Source organism: Spinacia oleracea, chromosome 4, assembly GCF_020520425.1.
Source record: "Spinacia oleracea cultivar Varoflay chromosome 4, BTI_SOV_V1, whole genome shotgun sequence".
In the NCBI taxonomy this organism is placed as follows: Eukaryota; Viridiplantae; Streptophyta; class Magnoliopsida; order Caryophyllales; family Amaranthaceae; genus Spinacia; species Spinacia oleracea.
The window spans coordinates 152,749,923-152,771,951 of record NC_079490.1 but is presented as its reverse complement, the minus strand read 5'-3'; the positions used below and the strand labels follow the sequence as shown (position 1 = coordinate 152,771,951).

General features: G+C 38.8%; 2 protein-coding genes across 4 annotated transcripts in view; one reads left to right on the top strand and one right to left on the bottom strand.

Moving 5' to 3' along the window:
* Nucleotides 1-4,502: 4,502 nt before the first annotated feature.
* Nucleotides 4,503-17,841, top strand: LOC110786238 (uncharacterized). 2 transcript variants are annotated; one of them, XM_021990769.2, is made up of 10 exons: nucleotides 4,503-4,908; nucleotides 5,374-5,563; nucleotides 5,656-5,814; nucleotides 13,356-13,449; nucleotides 15,291-15,361; nucleotides 16,389-16,440; nucleotides 16,833-16,881; nucleotides 16,965-17,102; nucleotides 17,323-17,442; nucleotides 17,524-17,841. In XM_021990769.2, exons 1-10 carry the CDS (start codon nucleotides 4,709-4,711, stop codon nucleotides 17,687-17,689), a joined length of 1,239 nt encoding a protein of 412 aa, XP_021846461.2. In that variant the 5' UTR covers nucleotides 4,503-4,708; the 3' UTR covers nucleotides 17,690-17,841. The 2 variants fall into 2 exon arrangements, with proteins under 2 accessions (XP_021846461.2, XP_021846462.2); XM_021990770.2 differs by having other exon boundaries at nucleotides 4,637-4,908; nucleotides 5,389-5,563.
* Nucleotides 17,842-18,004: 163 nt separating this feature from the next.
* LOC110786237 (preprotein translocase subunit SCY2, chloroplastic) overlaps nucleotides 18,005-22,029 on the bottom strand; it is a 28,020-nt gene continuing 23,995 nt past the window's right edge. The window contains exons 10-14 of one of the 2 annotated variants that reach the window (XM_021990768.2): nucleotides 21,325-21,454; nucleotides 20,937-21,060; nucleotides 20,675-20,781; nucleotides 18,892-18,968; nucleotides 18,005-18,668 (exon numbers count right to left, since the gene is read on the bottom strand). In XM_021990768.2, coding sequence (XP_021846460.1) covers nucleotides 18,542-18,668; nucleotides 18,892-18,968; nucleotides 20,675-20,781; nucleotides 20,937-21,060; nucleotides 21,325-21,454 — 565 coding nt within the window. In that variant the 3' untranslated portion in view covers nucleotides 18,005-18,541. Of the gene's footprint in view, nucleotides 18,669-18,825; nucleotides 18,969-20,674; nucleotides 20,782-20,936; nucleotides 21,061-21,324; nucleotides 21,455-22,029 lie in introns of both variants that reach the window. The other variant, XR_008919851.1, reaches the window with a different exon arrangement.

The window sequence follows — 22,029 nt, the reverse complement described above, 5'->3', positions numbered from 1 at the left end:
CAAATCACTCAAAGGCAGGCTTACTAATGGCTAATGGGTTTAAACATATTTCTCCCGTATTAGGCAAACTGAGTTTTTCTTCTTTATCGGTGGATGCATTTTACCCCAAAAAACAATTTATGTACAGGTACTTCAAAAAAAATATCATTACATTTGCTAACCAATATCATTTTTAGGATGCTCAATATCCATCACATTATTGCAAAATTAAGGAATTGAAATGTATAGATGATTGTCATTAGATCAGTTTGTTTTAGCGAATACACTATGAGCTTGCAGTCTCATGTTCATAAATTCAGTTCTATGACTTGATTTGTAGTTTTGGAAAATTCTGCATTATGCCTGGTAAAGTCTGCCTTTGATCTAGTCAATTTCTTATCTCCTAGTCAATTTCATGATATGACACTAAAAACCTCCTACCTCAAAGTAATCTCTCGTAGTGGATATTCAGAATCTGCTGCTACTGCTGAGTCCTGCTGTTGTAGATGCTGCTATTGCTTAGTCCTTGTGTTGCATAGTTTTGCAGGTTTGCAGTCAGTCAGGCACGTTCTGCTCAGGCTGGCTTGTTGTTGTGCAGTTTCTTTTTCAGCTTGTTGTGCAGTTTCTTTTTCAGCTTGTTGTGCAGTTCTTTGTGCAAGCGTTGTGTTGTTCAGTTTGGTTCTGCTGTGTAGCTTGTTTGGCTGGTGTCTTGTTTTTTTTTGGTTTTCAAATGGGCAAGCCTAAGCAGCAAGTTAAGAATATCAGTTTGGATGGTGTCTTTGTAGAATATCTTAGTGTTTTTTTGTTTTTTCTTGGGTGCGGGCTGTGCTCCCTTAACTTTTGTTCCCCTTGTTGTTTTGTGTTGGTTGTTCATGTCTATATTTCTAATAGTCATGCATTTTCCCCTAGATTTTTCCCTTGATTAATAGTTGGTATTACTTTGAGAAGAACACTGCTCCCTCCGTCCCGGAATACTCGACCCGGTTTGACCGGCACAGAGTTTAAGGGACTTGAATTGACTTATTTAATTTAATAGGTAGTAGTTGATAGTGGGGTATTATTTTAATGTAGTTAGTGGGACGTGGGTTAAGAGGTGGGGTTGGGGGAGAGTAGGGGTTGAATTTTTAATTATTTTTTGTATGGAGTAGGAGGTAGGTGGGTTAATAGGGGTGGAGTGAGAAATAATATAATATTGTTAGAATATTTCCATTTTTAGAAACAGGTCAAGTATTAAGGGATGACCCGATAAGGAAAACAGGTCAAGTATTCCGGGACGGAGGGAGTAGTATTTAGGATCAAGCTGGTTAGGATTACTGTTAATTTTCCCTTGATTTTATGGAATGTTCATCATACTTCATATATATATTTGACATTAAATTTTCTTTGCAGATTATTGATGATTCAAGTGGTAATAGTAAAATGTAGATCAAGAGATGAACAAGTTATCTTGAAGCTAAGCTAGCATAAGGATAGGTTTACTTGGTAATTATTTTGTTCGTAGCCAGGAAGTTGTTTTTATTTAGTTTTGGACTATCTTGTAGAAAAAATGATAATGCTAGTTAGAAAGTTATTCTCGTTTTAAAATATCGCTTTTATTTCAGTCTGACTAGACTCTGCGAATTAATTTAATGTATAGAGGATTTTTTATCACTTTTTCTAAATTAACTACGTTATTGCTAAGTATATATGAATCATAGCATGACGTTATATATATGTTGCTTTAAGATATATAGTGTACGTACGTAGTAAGTTAATACTTGTATTTGATTATGATTAATTATCTATGGTCGATATATATTTTTATAGATAATTCATGATTTTAGATTAATTGATATATATATATATATATATATATATATATGATGCAAGTTGTGACGCTCCAAAGTGTCTAAATTATTATGTATATATGAAAAATAATATGATGCAAATTGTGACGCTCCAAAGAGTCTAAATTATTTTGGAGGGAATGAGGGGAACTCGCACGAAAATAAACATATAGTGACTCTAATAAGAGTCTATATATTTTGGGTGTCTAAAGCGTCTCTATATGGTTTATAGTGGTGGAGAAATGTGTCTATAAGCGTGCAAATAGTGACGCTTTATACAGTCTAAATATTGGGACTCTCTATAGAGTCCCTATATCCCAAATAGCGACGGTAAAATACATCAATATTTTGCATATTGTGACGCTCTAAAGCGTCGGTAAATAGCGGAAATGAATATAGCGACCTTCTCCCAGAGCGCCGCTATGTGAAATAGCGACACTCTATACCATCGCAATTTGTCCCAAAAAGCGTCACAATGTGCCGCGTTTTTTTGTAGTGTTGAAACCAAAACCCTAACAATAGTTTAATCCGAAAACATGTTTTGACTCCAAAAATCAACACTTTATAAACTTATTAAATCTGAAAATTATAAACTCAATCATCAAAACCAATCTCTTTAATTAAAGCACAATACTAACCCAATACGGTGTTCATAACCGTTTTAATTAATTTAAACAACCCAAATATTTAAACTAATCACAATAATTAAATCAATTTAAAACTGAAAATTAATATTTTTGAAAACAAAATCTGATTATCCCAATCAACAACACACACACACAACAATTAATTGTGTTGTGTGTGTGTGCGTCGAACAAACAACGCAACAACAACAACACACGCACCGCAACACGCAAGCAGCGCGACAACGCGCAACAAGGGCGAGAGGGACAGGGCGCTGGCGCGGGGCACTCGACACACGAGCAGCAGCGAGCTCGAGGCTCAGCGCTGCGGGGAGGGGCGAGGGCACGCGACACACAGCATCAACGATGGTTTGGGTTGAATAAATTCGTTGAATCTATTTAATAAAATTCGGTTTTCGTAATAATTAATATTTAAATTAATCAGAAATAAAAAGCATTTAATTCTCATTAAATGAAATTAATTTATAAAAATACTTTATAAGTACGGCGAAATGCTTTATAAATATAATAAAATATATTTATAATTATAGAAAAATACGAGGTATTACAGGGGAATTCGGAACAAGGCGCCTCCACCCAAGGGACACGTATGTTTGCGAACACCCTCCATGCGCACAATGATGGGAGCAAAGATAACAAATGTTAAGGTTTGGTAGGCTCGAAAATGGTCAAACACTTTGGACAAACTTAAAAGTCGTCTCCCAAACCACTTAGTGCAATTGATTATTGGTAATCCGTTACCAGTCATTTTGATGTCCGATGTTCCGGTATGGGGGGCCGAACCCCGCAAGAACCTTCAACGTAAAATCTGCTACTTGGCTTGCACGCGGAATCAACCCGTATCAACCCAAATGGGACAGACGTTGGATCTGGAAAATGGATGTACCCTCAAAACTTCAAATTTTCCTATGGAAAATTCTTCACCACAGTCTTGGTGTTCGCAATATCCTGTTTAAAAGGAAAATTATCCCTATGAAGAACTGTATTTTCTGCAACCAACATATTGAGACAATGGACCACCTTTTCATTACTTGCTCCACATCTAGAGAACTTTGGGACCTACCCTTCACTAAATATTGGTTAGATTCTCCTATGAATTTCACCGCCATAGATCAGGCTTTGGCTCAAACTAGGAAAAATAAAATTGCAATTCCAAAAAATTTCTTTCTAATTTGGAGCATATGGAAGGAACGTAATGGACTATACTTAGAAATAACCCTCATAACTTCTTTAGAATTTTCCATCGCGCCCAATTTTCACACAAAGAGTGGAGTTTTAGAACTCACATCTATTCTCTTCACTGTCTAGGCACTCCTAGTACACGCCCTGCTCCTTCAAACTCTCCCCCACCTCATCACATCCTGGTGGCATAGGAGGCTCCTCCTCCTTACTTCTTTAAACTCAACTTTAACAGTTCCGTTTGTAACACCTCAACGACAACAATGGTCATCATCCACAACTCAGAAAGTCTTCTACTCAGCTCCTGCACTTACAATTTGGGTACTACCTCCTCTTTAATTGCAGAAGCCACTACCTCCACCGTGGTATCATATTAGCAAGGGATAAAGGTATTCTCAACATCCATATCGAAGGAGACAACCTTTAATTTGGTGGTTAACTTCTTCTAGGAATAATTGATCACATCATCATTGATATTCGCATGCTTCTCAACTCATTCACAAACTGGACGATTCGTCACATCTACTTGGAACCAAATAGAGTAGCAAATTAGTCTGCTAATGTTGGTCATCTAGTTAGTTCTAGTTTAAATATTGACCTATATAAAAACTCTAGTTTAGGTCCTATCATTTTCTCTGATGCATTAGGAATTTCCTTCGTGATGAGGATTTCTTAATGTTGTTTCTCTTTTTTTTACCTTATTAAAAAAAGTTACATAGTTATATTCCATTTCAAATATAAAAAAAATAATATTTTCCATCATTTTTGCTTCTTATTCATTCCTTATTATTTGTTGCATAATTCTTTTTTAGAGCAATATAATACTCAATATATGGTCTAATAAGTTTAATTTAGCTTATTTCACTTCAGTTTTGATCCAATATTTTTCTTTGGTTCTTTATCTTCAAATATTGCTCGGAAAAGGGGCCAAAAAAAACCGAATTTCTAAAGAAAAAAAAAGGTTAAAAGTGTTTTTTTTTTTTTTTGCAAACATAAAAAGGGGGCTAATACAATAATCCGTATTTAATTGAAAACACTGTTCTACCCGGCGGAAACAGAGCAGACGGGAGCAAAAGGAGAATGAAGTTCGGCGTAAAAGCGTTGAGCAACGGCAAAGCACGGGTGGGAGTGGTGCAACTTCCCAATTGCGTGGTTCCCATAGAGACACCATCTCTGTTGCTCGCCACTCGAAAGGGTCTTCCACACTTTCTCTCTCCTGACCTTCTCTCCGCTCTTCCTTCGCCGGACTCCCATCTCCTTCAATTCTCCCCTCTTTACTTGTAAGTCCCTTTTTCTCTCTCCTCCTTTTTAGTCTCTATTGTACCTTTCTACTTTTCCATTGCTCACATTATAACGTATGCTTGGCCGTAATATTACTTATTTACTAATTGTGTGAATTATTGCTTTTGAGTTGTTTAATTGTATAAGAGTAAAATTGTATAAGAGCAAAATTGTGTGAATTATTGCTTTTGAGTTGTTTAATTGTATAAGAGTAAAATTGTACAAGAACAAAATTGTGTGAATTATTGCTTTTGAGTTGTTTAATGTGGAGAACTTTTGAAATGTGAATAATTTACATAGTTTTTCATTATTTTGCTTGTAAAAAACAAAAACAATTGGAATTGTATAACTAATATTCTCTTTTAGTTCAAAACCCTTCGATTTTGTTGGGATTTGGAAATATTTATGTAAAACTAAATATTTAGCTCTAAGATTTTGAAAGGGTAAATTTTTACATGTTTCAGATGTTTGTCCTACAGTGTGGGAGGCTTGTCAACACCGACAATGTCTAGTGTAGGAGGATTGCACCAAATGCTTGGTCTGCAAGAGTATGGATTCGGGGCAAACTTGAGAGATTCTATCGTATGCATTCCAGAACCCAATAGTACTAACAAATTTGGAGCCTCTTTTCAAACTCCTAATGGGCGTCTTTTGGTAATCTTCTGGACTAATCATCTCAAGCTGTTGTCATTTTCTACTCTAACATGTCATTGGTTTCTAATTTAGTTTCATAAATATGATTTCAGATTCAGCCTGCGGAATACATGAAAATGATTTCTTCTTTGGACCCAAATTGGTTAGTGAGTATCCCTGATGAAGTCCCTGCTTGGGTTACTGAAAAGCGGAATAAGATTTCAGTAGATAGAACTATTCGCTGGCTTGATGAATGTATCAACTTAAAAAAGGTACATGGCTCTTGAGTTTTGGTTTCCTCTTCATCTAAATTCAATTATGTATGGTTATTGGAACTTCTGCAAAAACTGTTGTTTGGTAAAGTACTTTATTAAAATTGTTATTCATCTACTGGTAAATCTTTCATCAGGATTCTTATTATGCACCTCTTAATTAAGTCTAAATATGCATGTGTTTTTTTCATATACTTAGGCAAGGTCACTTGGGTGCTTAGAATTGTATAGGTTTTGGAACTTAGGATCTCCTTGGGTAGATCACTCATCCCACAGCTTCATGTTAGTCTAACTTTTATGCTTTAGTTAAGCCGAATCACCTTACGACTCAGATAACATAGTTTATTGTCCATTTCCGATGGAGCCAAAGATTCATTTGTTCTTTTGGATGTGGGATGTAATGGACTAAATCAAAATGACTCTTAAAACCTCTTTGCTTCCTTTCCATGAAGTAGAAGATGATCATCCCGTTGTCGTCCCGTTATCACTTTTGGGTCAATTGGAAACAACCTCTCTTCAATTGCAGGGGTAAGGTTGCATACGTTCGACCCCCCTTACCCCGCTTCTTGCGGGAGCCTCTTTGAGGCAATGGGGTAATGATAATGAATGAATGATACATAATACGGAGTAGGTTTTTATGGCGGTATCTACTCTACTTAATAGATATGTATGTTGATAACTACTATTGGTAAGGAGGTGCTATCACCATTCCTTATATTACTGTTAGCTCTGGGGCTCACGGTACATTATCCTTGTGTTGTAGTGAAAGAGCTGGCACAAACTTACTTGCCACATCTGTGCGATCTTCGCTTACAATTTGTTGATAATGACATTATGAACTTCTAGTGACACAAGTTGTGTGAGATTATGGGGATTCATTGGTTTTGCTTGTTGTCTCCCTTAATGTGTTCGCCGGTGAATTACGTTAGTTTGGGGAGATAAGGAGGGGTGAACCTTATTTGGCCATGTGAATGCTAGCCATTATCTAAGTTTTGTGGTTGGAGGAATGACAAAATTTAGGAACAAGTAACTTTTCTTATTGAATCTCTAATAGACTTTTCTATCTTGTTTTACTTCAACGTTTCTCTATGAAAAATTTCTGGAGCCTTTATTTTATGGTGTAAAATGTAATTGGAAAATTTATAATCTTTATCAGCTCTAAGGATATTATCATTCTGCTTTTGTCATTATACCATTTTCTAGTTTCAATAAAATTTCTCTACAAAACCTTACCTGCTCTGAAATCTGTAGTTGTTGGTATTCCTTTTGTTGTGGGCAAAATTACCGTGCCAGCCTGTACCACTAAGATGGTGACACGTGGCACCACAAAGAGGAGACTACATGTCTTCTCTGGTGCCCTACACGTGGACAAATCACTCCCCTATTTTCTGGAGGAAGGGTTGAGGCCAGCCTTTATGACTCATTACTTCACTCCAGGGCCCAAAAAGCCCATATATGTCTCTTATCATTGTGAGCTCCAGAAGAGAGACACTTGTCCTCTTCTCCAAGCTCAGCCAATCATATGAGGAGGATTCTAGGTCATTCCTTCTAAACCTAGTACTCCCTCCATTCCTAAATGATGTATCCATTTGGAAAAGGGTGGTGTTTTTAAGAAAATTGGAATCTTAATTGTATTGGTATAAGTGTAATGATTGGGTGTAAGAAAAATGATTGTATGTAAGAGATTATAATAAAAAAAGAAGAGAGAAAATAATAAAGAAATAAGGTAAGAGAGAGGAGTGATAATGATGGGTGATAAAGGAGGTGAGAGAGTGGGTATATGGGGAAGAGAAAAGAATTAAATAATAGGGGTGAGGAAATTTAGGTGGGGAATCTTTAGGTATTTTGGTAATTAGATAGAAATATAAGGGTATTTTAGGAGAAAATGTATGTCCAAAAATAGAAACGGATACAACAAAAAGAAACGCTTAAGATGGAAACGGATACAACAAAAAGAAATGGAGGGAGTACTATATAAAGCACCAGATCCCAAGGACAAGGACATTCAATTCACAACAACCATAAGTATTATATGCTCTGCCTTCTCTTTACTCTCTCTCTCTAAAAACACATACTTAGGCATCGGAGGGAATATTCCGAGAGGAATATTCTTGTATTGCTGGTCGGAGCTGAGATCGTGCCGTGTTCTACCGGAAACCTCCTAGTCATCAGCGGATCGGAAAAACCCCACAACATTTGGCGCCGTCTGTGGGGAGGTACGGTAATATGGAAGATCAAAGACCTGAAAATGAACCTGGGTGGTTTGTTCGAGAGGAGCGCACTAGAAAGGGAAATGTCGTCTGAGCACCACCAACAGACGCCCATCCAAAGAATCACGAGTGATGCCGCTCGGACTTTTGCTGCAGGACACACTCCTCGTCATGCCACCGAGCTAGAAGTGTCCAGTGAGGAAGACGATCAGGCGAACCACCCGCCCCCTGGAGGACACTTGGACCCTCGGGCTGACACCATAATAGAAGAGAACTCAGATATGCCCGTCTCGGTTGGAACCCTACGAGCCATCTTGGCCGGCTTCCAGGCTGACATAGGTAAGACGGTCAATGCTGAGGTGCAAAGGAATATGCTAATTTATAACATAAGGGCACCTGACAACCGAGAGCGGCCGGCGAAAATCAGACCATCACTTTCCATGCGTCCCCGAATGTCTGGACTAGGCAGGCGGAGGAAGACGCCAGAAGACGGTTGCCATGGAATCAAGCCAATCCGGCTCAAACTCACCCTGCCGCGCAGGTTGCCTCAGCGACTGATTGGAGAAACGTCTCGAGGACGTGGACAATCACAGGCCGAGCTAGTGCCCAATTCTGAATCTGAGCTCTCTGATACGGGTTCCACCCCGGTTATGCAGGACCGGCCTCTTCCTCGTCCGACTTACACGCACTTAAGTCAGACGCGTCCGCGAGCTACCCACCCGAGTCTGCATACCCGGCGGCAGGAACCCTCTCGGCGACATCCATACTCGCAGTACCAAGACCCTGTGTATCACATTCAACAAGGAGTATCCCATCTGGCCATCGGTCATTCCACCCCCTTTGCAGATAACATCATGAGAGCACCTAAAGAGCCCAAGGTTAAGCCGACTAACATTGATGCCTATGACGGGACGACTGATCCGGATATGCATCTTCTAGCTTATAGGCATCACATGTACGTGCAAGAAACAAATGAGTCCACATGGTGCAAGTATTTTCCAAGTACATTGAAGGGTGTAGCGTTTAAGTGGTTCGAGAGACTCCGTGCTGGGACCATTAGTTCGTTCTCCGAGCTTGAGCTATTGTTTTCCACCCTGTTCATGGCTCACAAAGAAGAAAAGAAGACAAGTATGCATCTGAGTCGGATTCAGCGAGGGAAAGATGAGTCGTTGAGGAGTTATGTAAAGAGATTCAACCTTGAAGCGGGGCAAATCCCGGATTTGCCGGATGGGGTTGCATTTGACAATTTTATTCGGGGACTGAAAAATGGCTCTTTCAAGTTTGATCTAGTGAAGAAAAGTGTGCGGACTATGGCTGAAGTGTTGGATGAAGGCCTCAGCTTCATCCACGCAACTGAAATTTGTAGCGTTCCAAAAGATCCTAGGGGAAGTGACACCGCAGAACCAACTGTAAAGAAAGGAAAGTTTGAGAAAAAGAGCCGGCCAAATGGAACATGGGCTATCACAAAAGAGCCGGACAGAGCCTCAGCGGCAGCCGGGCAGAAGAGGCCCAGGACTTATGATCGGGAACGCTTTGAATATAACCCAGATCTGTACACCATCCTCATGGACGTTGGTTCCAAATTTGAGATTGATCGGCCCTTCCCAATGAAATCGCCGCCGGAAAGCAAGGACCCTAAATTATACTGCCACTTTCATGGTGACATTGGACATGATACCAAGGAGTGCAAGAGTTTGAAGAGAGCACTGGACGGCCTTGCCGCCAAGGGTTTCTTAAAGAACTACACTAGCAGAAATACTGGAGGCTCAGGAAAACAGTCCTACTAAAAGAACAAGTCACCTCCTTCAGAGGATGACGGTAACCGAACCGACCCCGAGTATGTGGCCGTCATATCAGGAGCGTTGGTTGCTGGGGGTCCAACCATGAGAGGTAAAAAAGATTATGCCAAGCGGCAAGGGCAAGTAATGTTTGCATGGAAAGGCTACAACAGATCCGTTTCCTAAAGTAGAGATCGGTGAGGCCGATCGGGGAAAAATAGCTACCCCACATGATGACCCACTGGTGATCGAGCTGAAAATTGCTAATCTGAGGGTTAGGCGCATTCTGGTTGACACAGGTAGTTTGTCTGACATTATCAGCCTCGAATGTCTAAATCGGTTGCAACACGACCCCTCCAAGATAGAAAAAATTCACTACCCAATTATCGGCTTTGGGGGTAGCGTCATTCACCCCGTCGGACATCTCCCTTCCACTCCGGATGGGAAATAAAAAGGAATTCCGACAGATGGACGTTCGTTTTCTCATAGTCAAAGACTTGACTGCATACAATGTGATCCTAGGGCGTCCCACTCTGAACAGGGCAAACGCGGTCATAGTTACTCAGTTAATGCTTCTGAAATTCATTTGTGACGATGGCATCGTCAGCACTATACATGGTGATCAGCAGCAGGCCCGGGATTGCTACTTAACTACCTTGAATCCAGATGCCTGGGGATCAGGTGAGGAGAAAGATGTAATAGGTAGCAAAAGACGGTGCGGCGGCACAAATTCTAAATCTGGAAACTTTAACCATATCATCGGCTCACATGGAGGGACGCCGACCAGTGCCTGTTGGGGCTCACTACGATGTTGTGTTGAATTTGGACAAGCCAGACAGGGTAGTGCCCATTGGAATTTCTCTTGACGACCCGTTGCCGACATATGTGATCCATTTGCTGAGAGAATTTGAGGATATTTTTGCATTTACTATCGAGGAAATGGCCGACATTAATCCAACTGTGGCTGTTCATAAGCTAAATGTGGACCCGGATGCTAGATCGGTCTGTCAGAAGAAAGGAAACCATGGAGAGATTCGAAATCAGGCGGCAGCCGCTGAAGTGAAGAAACTTATGGATGCAGGCTTTGTCCGACCAAGCCAGTACCCGGATTGGGTAGCAAACGTAGTCCTCGTCCCAAAACCGAACGACACCTGGAGGATGTGTGTCGATTATACCAATTTGAACAAGGCATGTCCTAAAGATAGCTTCTCATTACCAAAGATCGATCGGCTTGTCGACTCCACGGCGGGGCATGCCATGATGAGTTTTATGGATGCATACTCAGGTTTCCATCAGATCCCTCTTTGGCCGGATGATCAGGAAAAAACGTCATTTGTCACGGAGCAAGGGCTATATTGCTACAAGGTTATGCCGTTTGGATTGAAAAACGCCCCAGCCACATTCCAGCGCCTCATTAACACTGTGTTCAGTAAACAACTTGGCAGAAATATTGAGGCCTATATTGATGACATGATAGTAAAAAGTAAAGAGCGAGCGGCACACCTAGCTGATTTGAGGGAAACATTCCAGACCATTCATGCTTACAACATGAGGCTGAATCCTAAGAAGTGCGTGTTTGGGGTAACTTCCGGGAAATTCCTAGGTTTCCTAATTGACGAAAGGGGAATTGAGGCCAACCCAGATAAATACAGGCGGTAATCGATATGAGTTCGCCGAAGACTGTCAAAGAAGTTCAGCGGCTTATAGGTTGCTTGGCCGCCCTGGGCAGATTTCTTTCCAGGGCCGGGGATAAATGCCACTACTTTTTCAGAGCAATCAGGAAGAAGTCCAAGTTCGAATGGTCAGATGAAGCCGAGGCGGCCTTCTTGAAATTGAAAGACCATTTGCACACTCGACCCCGGCTTGTCAGTCCCTTGCAAGGGGAAGCCTTATATATGTACCTGGCAGTATCCGAACATTCGCTAAGTGCAGTCTTGTTGACGGAAAGGGAAGGGGTACAGATGCTCATATACTTTGTGAGTCACGTACTACAGAATGCCGAGGTGAGATACCCAACAGTGGAAAAGTTTGGCCTAGCCCTGTTCATGGCCAGCAAGAAACTCCGCCCTACTTCCTAGCTCACAGACTAGTGATTTATACACATCAACCGTTGAAACTGCCGTTCATAAAATTAGAGGCATCAGGCCGCATGTTGAACCGGGCCATTGAATTAAATGCGTTTGATATCACTTATGAACCGAGGAAGGCCATCAAAGGGCAGTCATTCGCAGATTTTATTGTGGAAATGACAAGGCCTGTCTTCTCTGGGAATACGAAAGTTGTGTGGACAGTCTCTGTGGACGGATCATCCACACAAAACGGGTGTGGAGCTGGTATAATCTGTCAGTCGGGGATATGTTTGAGTATGCAATGCGCTTTAATTTCCAGGCGTCCAACAATGAGGCCGAGTACGAGCCTCTACCACTAAGATGGTGACACGTGGCACCTCTTATGCCCAGTTAGCAGTCTACAGACCACAAAGAGGAGACTACATGTCTTCTCTGGTGCCCTACACGTGGACAAATCACTCCCCTATTTTCTGTCTCTTATCATTGTGACTGCTCCAGAAGAGGGACACTTGTCCTCTTCTCCAAGCTCAGCCAATCATATGGGGAGAATTCTAGGTCATTCTTTCTTAACCTAGTACTATATAAAGCACCAGATCCCAAGGACAAGGACATTCAATTCACAACAACCATAAGTATTATATGCTCTGCCTTTTCTCTACTTTCTCTTTAAAAACACATACTTACTTAGGCATCGGAGGGAATATTCCGAGAGGAATATTCTTGTATTGCAGGTCGGAGCTGAGATCGTGCCATGTTCTACCGGAAACCTCCTAGTCATCAGCTAATCGGAAAAACCCCACAACACCTTTAATTGTTCTCCTTTTTTTTATTAAGTTTCCGAGTCCATAGAATATCCTAACAAAAGGGCAATACTTTTAATCACAAACTTTCCTTAATAGGTCGTTGTGCTACTCGATTTTCCTCTAGTGGAAACTTCAACATTGAAAGCTTTATGTGGCGGCAGTTCTGCGCTGCCAAGGTACTCAACAGCATAATAAAGTCTTTTAAGGTTATCTCGCCACCCATGTGTCTTACCAGCGAGCCAATGGAGACTAATGCAGGGTAAAAATTGAGGGATCGTGGAGTTGAGAAGGGAAGGGAGCTCCTTCTACATGGCACATTGTTTTAAACATCAGGGTTATTATTTGAAACTCTAAGTAGACTTAATTACATCATGATCAACTTTTAACTTGCACATCTAGTTTGCCATGCTGAACACCTGATTTGATCACTGTTTCCTTGTTACTTTTATTATGTGTAGAGAAAGCCACAAAGGACAACAATGTGAAAGGGGTTCGATTTTGGTTCTTGGGTACTACCTCCCATTCACCAACTAAGCTAATTGACATCTACAGATTTCTTTATTCCTTGATATCTCTTTATATGCAACTCTTTTTGGTAGTATAGTGCTTTAGTATTCTCTTATTGATTGTGCTTTATAGTATATGTATTATTAATTTAATGTACTAATCTCCAATATATAGACAGATGGATCAATTTTTGGGGCCATTGTTGGAGGGTGTAGCATGGAAGAACGCAAACGATGTGCACATGAAATAGTTAAACGGGATGTCTCAGGTCTATCTTCCATTCACTACTTTAGTACTTACAGTTTCCAGCTATCTTTGTGTGTCTGTGGTGGGGGGTGTGGGTGGTGCTATCTAGGGGTTGGTCAACGTTGAGACACAGAGTTCTCATGATGGACATGTTCCCCAGACGAGAAACTTTGGAGATACTGTCAGGGCTGCTGGTTCTGTTGTATCCCAAAAAAGAAAAACGAAATTGAGCTGATGATTCTGTCGTATCCCAAAGAAGAAAAAAGAAAATCGAGCTGCTAATTTGAAATCAACAAAATGTCTGATGCGTAGCATTTTTTGTTTTTAAATTCAATAATGATACTCTGTTTGTCTGGTCAGATGTTTGAACTGAAGGCCTGTAGCTGAATCAAGGAGGACTGGTGTCTAGTTTATTGCTTTTTCTTTTTTGTCTATTGTTTTGGATCAAGTTATTGCTACTGTGAAAAAGGAAAGTAATTAAAAATCTGCTGATGGATCTATTTAATTATAGTAATATTTTGTGTTGTTCTATGTCCCATATGAGGTACGAACCATTAGTGGTTGAGCTGTAGGAAATTTGGTTGTGTTTTGAGGCTTTGGTGAAAAGGTGAAATGCTTTTAAATGACTGATTGATATTAGTTCCTTGACCTTTGAAATCCTTGTTTCTCGTTGGAAATGTTGTATACATGCACCTCTGCCTTTTGATATGGATATCGTAATATTTTTTTGGCAGCATGGTCTTTGTTTATTTTTCTTTCTTTCTCCCCCCCTCCCCTCCCCTCCCTGACCCGGCCACCCCACCCCTCAAAACCTTTTCTCTTGGTGAGCGGGGATAGGGGGTGAGTGTGTTTTCTGCCAAAACATTGTTACAAGGAATAAGGTAAAACCTCTTATACTTGGCTTATAAGTTCTTGCAATAGGTTTGTAGGATGGAATACTGGAAGCTCAGCTTAGCTTAGATTTCTATGTATCTGCCATTAGATGGGGCTTATGTGTAATGTGTGTATTTCGAAAAGGAATTAAAATTCCACTGCCTTCCTAACATCGCTTTGTTTAATTGTTTAATATTATCATGTAGAGGATTTTGGTGACGATTAAAAGGAGAATATTTGGTGGAGTGGTGGATTGTTGCACTACTTGTGGAAATAGGCTACTTATGGGGGATGCGTTAGGTAGTCTGGAAATGGTTGTCTGAATGTACTCCTTCCGGAACTTCTTTTTTTCTATACCCATATACTAGCCTCTTGTTTCTAGAAAAGGTGATTGGCTATAAGAATAAGGTGGATAAATTAAGAGAGATGAAGTAATAGGTTTAGTGTAAGAAAAGGTGTTTAAGTAATAGAGGGTTAGCGAAACGTGTAAATATTGTGGGGTTAGGGGTGTTTGCCAAAAATGGAATTAAGTAGAAGCTGAACAAAAAAAAACCTGGAGGGAGTAGAATTTTTCAGTCTTAATGAACTCCATTTTAATTTTTAATAATGTTTTGAAGGTAGTAATGGTCTTGTTTTCTTTTACTGTTTTTATTTAAAGCTAGTTGGATATATTCACCTTTTATAATTTTGGATAAGTGGATAACTGCTAATATATGAACTAACCTATATTAGAAAATACATAGAATTGGAGCATTATATTAATTATTCCCGTGACTTATAGAAACATAGTTTATTTGTGAAATGTTTCTGGGATATCATGTTTATCACATGCTGCAATTTGAACTTCGATGTATCATTTCTCTTCTTTGCTTTCTTTCCTGATATGGAGTATTTTTTTCATACATAATTTTCTAGGAGTTTGAAAATTTGGAGTTCTTTGAGATACATGTTTCTGCTTTTGGGTTTAGCTACATTTTGTTTTATGTGCAGGTTTTTGGCTTGGTGGTTTTGGGTTTGGAGAAACTGTTGATGCACGTTCTGCTCTTCTGAATGCTGTTACCGTAAGACTCATTTATTAATGTATAATGTGCTTTTATTTTCTCAATTGTTGCATTGCAAAGTGGATTTTCTTGGTGGCTGGATGAGCTTCAAAAGGAATTATTTATTGGCTTTATTTTTATTTTTATTCTTTTATGTTGTATTTAGGATGCTTTGCTACAACAACTTGCCTCATAATGTTATGGACGTCTGAAGGAGGGGAATATTTAGATATCCATATAGGACAATGTACACATTTTTTCTTTGATGAAAAAAAGGTTACTGTATATTTTTATTATGGAATATTAGTAAGAAATGATAAACACAATTTCATTCATCATTATTTCTGATACAAGGTTAGGCTTCAGTAAAAGAAATTATTAAATCATCTCCTCATAAGAAGTTTCTGAACAATCCTTAAATATTTTGTATTGGTGAAGTTCTAAATCAGGAAATGTTTTAGTTCAATCCTTTCAGTTTTGGCTTTTTCATTGAAATTTATTCGCTTTCTGCTTTTAGAATGCCTATTTCATGTTCAGGAGTGGGCATCAAATTCCTATTTCTTTGATTTGATTGGTGCAGTAGCAGTTACATATACGTGCTAAGAAATTTTGGAGATAGTGCGATTCATCACTATTTTTAGGATTTGCAATGTCACATTGCTTTTATCTTCACAACCAGACTGCTTAACTTTTGCAATGCTTATATAGTTATATTGCATGTGCTCTAAGCTGAGATCAGACTGCTGGAATTCTCAAGGAAATTGATGGCGTTGTTTTCTTTCAAACTAGTATGAACCATAAATGGACTTATTAGGATAGATTATGTGCAAACTTGGTTTGACCTTAAGAATACGTTTCCTTGTGATCCTAATCCTGGATTAAGCAATTAACACCTTTAGGCAGGAGTATGATAATTGATTGTGTGATCCTGCCATCAACCTTTCTCACAATGATAATCCCCTAAAACTAGAGCAGTCTTGAATCAGGAATATGTTTTATATTTTACTGTTATAAGACATGGCTTTATGTTCTTTTGTCCTGCTAACAGGATATCTTGCCAGAGGACAAACCTCGTCAAGTTTGTGGACTTGGACTTCCAGGTATCTGCATCATGTATTATTGTAGTAGTTTGCTAGTAAAGTGATTGTTGAATATCGAGGGATGCTTCTGATTTTTAGTGAGGTACATAAACAGTCTGGCAATTAGCAAATTATTTATTTGAACTTCATTACAACTTATGAGCTATTATTGAGGTTCTTTTCTGTTCATTCAAAATGCTTTAGTCGGTACTTCAATCTATTGGCTGAAGCCTCTGCCTATAGTAGGTCTACACTAGTCAACCCGTCATACTTGTGTTTTGTGTTTATCGTTGATTACATACTAGTGATTTTAGTTCAATTGATTAAAAAAATGGTTCTCGTTGCTTTTGCAAACAATTCTATGTTTTTGCCCTGTTTATTTAATTTTTAATTATCTGAATTATTTCATGCAGAGGAAGTCCTTCAGGGTGTAGCTTCGGGAATTGATCTGTTTGAATCCTCGTACGCACCATTTTTGCCAAACTTGATTGCATCGTAGTATTAATTACTTTTTGGATGCAAGTCTAATGGTTTGCTACGTGTAGGTATATATGTCAACTTACCGTTGGAGGGTATGCTCTCACATTTCCAGTTGACAACACGGAAATGCAGATGCCTAATTATCAGCTGAGCAATGTAGGAAGTGACCTTACAAAGATTAATTTGAGAGCCACAGTTTACAGGTAAATACCTCCAAAAAATGATCTTGAAACATATACGCTCTTATGTTATGCACGTCCCCAAAAAATACACAGTACCCACCTACACACATAAACATCTGTTGAGGCATCAGTATTGTTGTCTCTTTACCAGCAGAGGAGCGTATTGATAAATTTTCCATGGAAATGTGTTTCATGCAACATTGTATCATTTGCACCTCATTCTGTAAAGTTGTCATCACAGGAAGGATTCATCGCCAGTTGTAGAGAAATGCTGTTGCTATACTTGTCAGAATCATTCAAGAGCTTACATAAATCACCTGCTCAATGTACATGAAATGCTGGCCCAGATCCTACTAGAAATGTAATTTTCCCGTTGCCTGTTTTTTCTTCTTGGATTCAATCACTCTCTACTAAACTTTACCTTTATTTTCTTTTCTTTCAGACATAACACACACCATTATCTGAAATTTTTCGGCAATATCAGAGATGCTATAAGATGCGGAAAGTTTGAACAGTTCCGTTGCAAGTTCATGGAGACCAGGAGAAATCATCTTGCTACAGATGCTGAGATTTCTCAAAATAGCAATTCCATATGCCTGGCATTGTAGCACCTCATAGGTCATAGCATACATTTTTAGGCAGAGGCATCAGATGTCGTCTTCATCTGATGGGACACTCCTTAGGAATGCATTCATAAACTCTATTCTTGTTGACAATATTTCTTGACTAAATTTTACAAATGAAGTACAGAGTTTCTTCAGTCTTGATTATAGAGTACTGATTATAGAGTACAGGGTCGCCGAATTAATATGTATAAGAAATACGAAGTATGACATTAACATATAGGGATGTAACAACGAGACATTAACATATAGGGATGTAACAACGAGAGATACGAAGTATGACATTAACATATAGAGATGTATAAGAAATACGAAGTATGACATTAACATGAAAGCATATGCAGGGTCCATATACCCCCTGATTATAGTGTCACAGAAAATCAGTTTACATGAAAGCATATGCAGGGTCCAGATACAAAACCAATTACTCCAATTACTAATTAATTATATACTCTCGTTTCATACAAATGTTGTTACTACCAAGTACCAACACCCAAATTCAGGAATCAACCACACAAATACAAACGAATCTTCAACTCCCGCTATGTAAATCATACTGTAGTAGAGATTCAAATGCTCATAAGCAGCATGTCATGAAGCCGGTAGCATCCTCTGTATGATCTAGTTTTCGTGGTGGATGTTCGAGGCACTAGTATAGCTGCAACACCAGTACTGAAATTTCCTGGTTAATTCGGACAGAAGAATTGACCTTCCCTCCACAATCCTTTTAACAGGCCAATTTGGAATTGCACGCCTTCTTAAAAGACAAACTGGAAGCCCCGTCTCTAAACCTCATCGAGGCTTTAACCTTCACAGAAGTGTCAGATTTGTACAACTTCAGATTAGCAGTGGTTGCTCATCTAGTATCTTTAGTCTTGAGCTCACAATTCTGGTGTCTTTAAGGTCAAACCAGAAATGTTTATAATCTTGATTAGCCGGCTCGCCGGAATCATTGATGTATATGCTGTAACAAGATTATACAAAAGTGAAGAGAGCATAAGCCTTTTTCTTTTAAAGGTAAAAAGATAAAGAAAAGCACTAGTAAACCCTCCTTGCGAGGAGAATTAGCCTCCTACTCATTGTGGGTACGGATTAGAAGGAAGCAGATATGAAACGGATACCTGAATATATATATATATATATATATATATATATATATATAGTATACACCCGATCACAAGCCATACCGCCTTAGAACTTTGCTCAAAGTTGGCATTACATTATACGCTTGGTAGGACCTTCTCAGATCTATAATAGAACCCACCTACATTCACAAAAGAAGCTAGAAATTAAAACCTGTGGAAATGTCCAAAAGTATACCCATCTATGGGAAATCGGAGTATTTAAGGCATACTATTGGAGGACTATTTGTACAGAATATGGAAATGTCTAAAAAAAATGCCTACAAAGTACGAAGCTATAAACAATGGCTACAAGATATACCTATGCAAGTCAGCAAGAAACTAGTTCTATCAATAATCATAGGGTAATAATTAGTGGAATTTTAGCTACTACTAATTTCGAAGAAATCAAAGGTTATGGATATTTCGATGTCTGAAACTTGGATAACCTGGATTAAAGTCAGTAATCTACTAAAGAAGATTTTTCACCAAGTTTCTTATGAGTTCACAAAACGACATATTTCTGAAATGGGGAGATAGGATCTTCATGAAATTTCTGTGCAAGAAAGGTGTAGTGTCAACTAGTATTGACCACAAAATGTTTAAACCAAAACAGTGCAACGTGTTCTATGCATGAATTGGACACTGTCATGCCTCCAAGCAACGGAACATCTATGGTTACTTGAAAAGCTTTGGAAGGAAAATTTTGCTTAACAATATGTTTTGATAGGAAGATTGGAGGGTGAGGGGACATTTTTCCTTATTTGGGAAAGTAAAGGAAGTTGGAAGGATCCATTTTCCTTCCCCTTTTAATAAGTCAAATCCTTCCATCCTTGGAAATATTTGGAATGGAAATAGAAGCTCACTCTCCCACCTCCCTTTCCTCTTTTCCCTCCCTTCACTTTCCTTCTGCAAATGCCAACCAAACCAAGTGTAATTGTTTTCATAAGCGTAAGGGATAAATTATTCATCAATCTGGGAAGTGCACACCAAAGTAATTTAAACCAGCTATATGACAGGCTGACAGAGTGACAGCTATATTCAGAACAAGACCAGTATTTGATTTAATCATACACAATGATATTTGTGCTTCTATTTTAACTTACGCATTTTCATTAAAAAAATTTGCAAGATATCCTACTAATACTGCAGGTATAGTTTGCCTAATTTGTTAGTTCTATGCTTGGGATTCAGGAATTGCTGTTTGCTAATATCCAAGTCCATCCATATCCATAAACCTGATGCTAATTATGCAAGCAGACAAAAAGAGTGAAAAGGCAGTCTGTAGATAATGCAGTTCAATAAAAACAGGAGTAGCTTCTCATATAAGACATATATGTAGAAAACACACGATTTTAGCAAGCAAGAAAGTCAACACCACAAATGCCACAAGAAATGAGGAAGGTGGTAAATATCATCAAGGGAGGTTTTATGAGCCCATTAATAAAGAAGCAACATATCATAAGTGGGTGGTTTGAATTTCATAAACTGAAAAGTCCGCCTGCCACCTCAAACAGGTATTTGCAAAGCTGGGTCAAGGCAGACAGAAACACTTTGACGGAGCTCCTTGCTACGGCAGCTAAAAAAAAAATCTGTATCTACTATTCTGCTTCTTGGTTTAAATTTCTAATGCTGTATTTCTTGTGATAGCCTGAATCATCCTGTACCAATTTTGTATTTATTAATCCTGTAGCACATGGAAAGCCAATTGTGTGGTTTTTGTCTTCAGCAAGACTCTCAGGTCTCCAACAAGTACACATCATGATGCTGTTAGGACATTAATGCAATTGTACATCCAAACCTCACAAGCACATCCATCGCAAGCAAAACAAAAGGGTACCAAACTTACAATGATGAGAACTGATGTAAATCCAATAGCATAACTTTCATTGATGCGTCGCAAGTAATGATCAAGTATACTTGAGCCAGTGGCTAAGAAACTCAGCAACATACCACCTATTAGTTCAAGACAGAAAACAAGATATAAGATGATAATACACATGAAGGAAAGAATAATTATACAATTAAACAAGAACAATGAAAAGAGATAAGTAAAAGGGAGATTCATATACAGAAGGGTGAGTCTAATAAAGCTTTGTCAGCTAACTTACCCCAAAAACGTGTTGATGCTTGAATCTTAGTCAAGTATTCCACAGTTGCCTTTCCTGGTTTTATATTTGGAATTCTAGCACCAATCTTGTTCAAGTACTCAGCTATTTCCTTTGGCATGTTGGCCTGGAGGATTTTCAGTAAATAGGTTACAGGTGCAGCTAATTAGACATTTGTGCACCCATTCACACAGACAGCAATTCATAATATGAAGAAAACAACAAAAGACACAAACAGGTCCTTCCATCATAGATATGTATGTTCTAGGTTCACACACACACAGCCTAATGCAATAATAGGTAAATGATGAAGAGATTGTGGAGCAAGAGTAGCTGAGAAAATGTAAATTCAAACATTCGGAACTTTAAAATGGAATTGGTGTATACTTACAATATCAAATATATTGAAAACGAAAACAAAGAACGCATATATTGTGTAATAAACCCAGGGTGCTGCACCAATTGTTGTTTCAGGGTTCAATATCTCTTTAACATGTCCCCAGAATCGTGAACCAAGCAAACTGCAAAGAACAATGATAAAATGCTAACCAGTAAGCAATCAATCATAAGAGAAAGGATGACAAAACGGGGCCACTAAAGCACCAATGCATAAACAATAACTACAATTTTATCTGCTATGTATATGCGTGAGTTCTATGTAGTGTGTGTTTGTGCGTATACATGTGCGTAGATGGTAGGTCAAGTGAAAGGGTGTTTAAAATGAAAATTTTCTTGTCCAACTTTTAACTAAATGCATGTTTAAAAAAATAGATTCTGCATCTTATTTTAATAGAATTTGCATCATGTTAGCAAAGATGACAATTGAAGGATGGTTATTTGAATAAAAACTCTACTTAAGGGTGGTTTTAGACTCTTAGTTATTCTTTAAAAAATTCCTATGAAGTGGCATGGATGGTTGTGATAATATAAGTTAGCGATAGAGGTGGTCGGGGAAGGCCTTTGACCAGAACACAGCCTCAATAAAAACAGCCTAAAATATTGGACCTAGACACATGATCTGGTCGAAATCCTTGCCTGCAGCCCAGAAAAAATTGGACCTGAGCAAATATAATCAGCTCCAGTGCTGGGACTCAGG

What these genes read in the sequence shown, in the direction of transcription:
- LOC110786238 (XM_021990769.2), top strand. Translation starts at nt 4,709, where the DNA reads ATGAAGTTCGGCGTAAAAGCGTTGAGCAACGGCAAAGCACGGGTGGGA. An exon ending in CTCCTAATGGGCGTCTTTTG is followed by an intron (nt 5,564 to 5,655) that starts GTAATCTTCTGG and finishes ATATGATTTCAG; the next exon opens with ATTCAGCCTGCGGAATACAT. An exon ending in GCCCAGATCCTACTAGAAAT is followed by an intron (nt 17,443 to 17,523) that starts GTAATTTTCCCG and finishes CTTTTCTTTCAG; the next exon opens with ACATAACACACACCATTATC.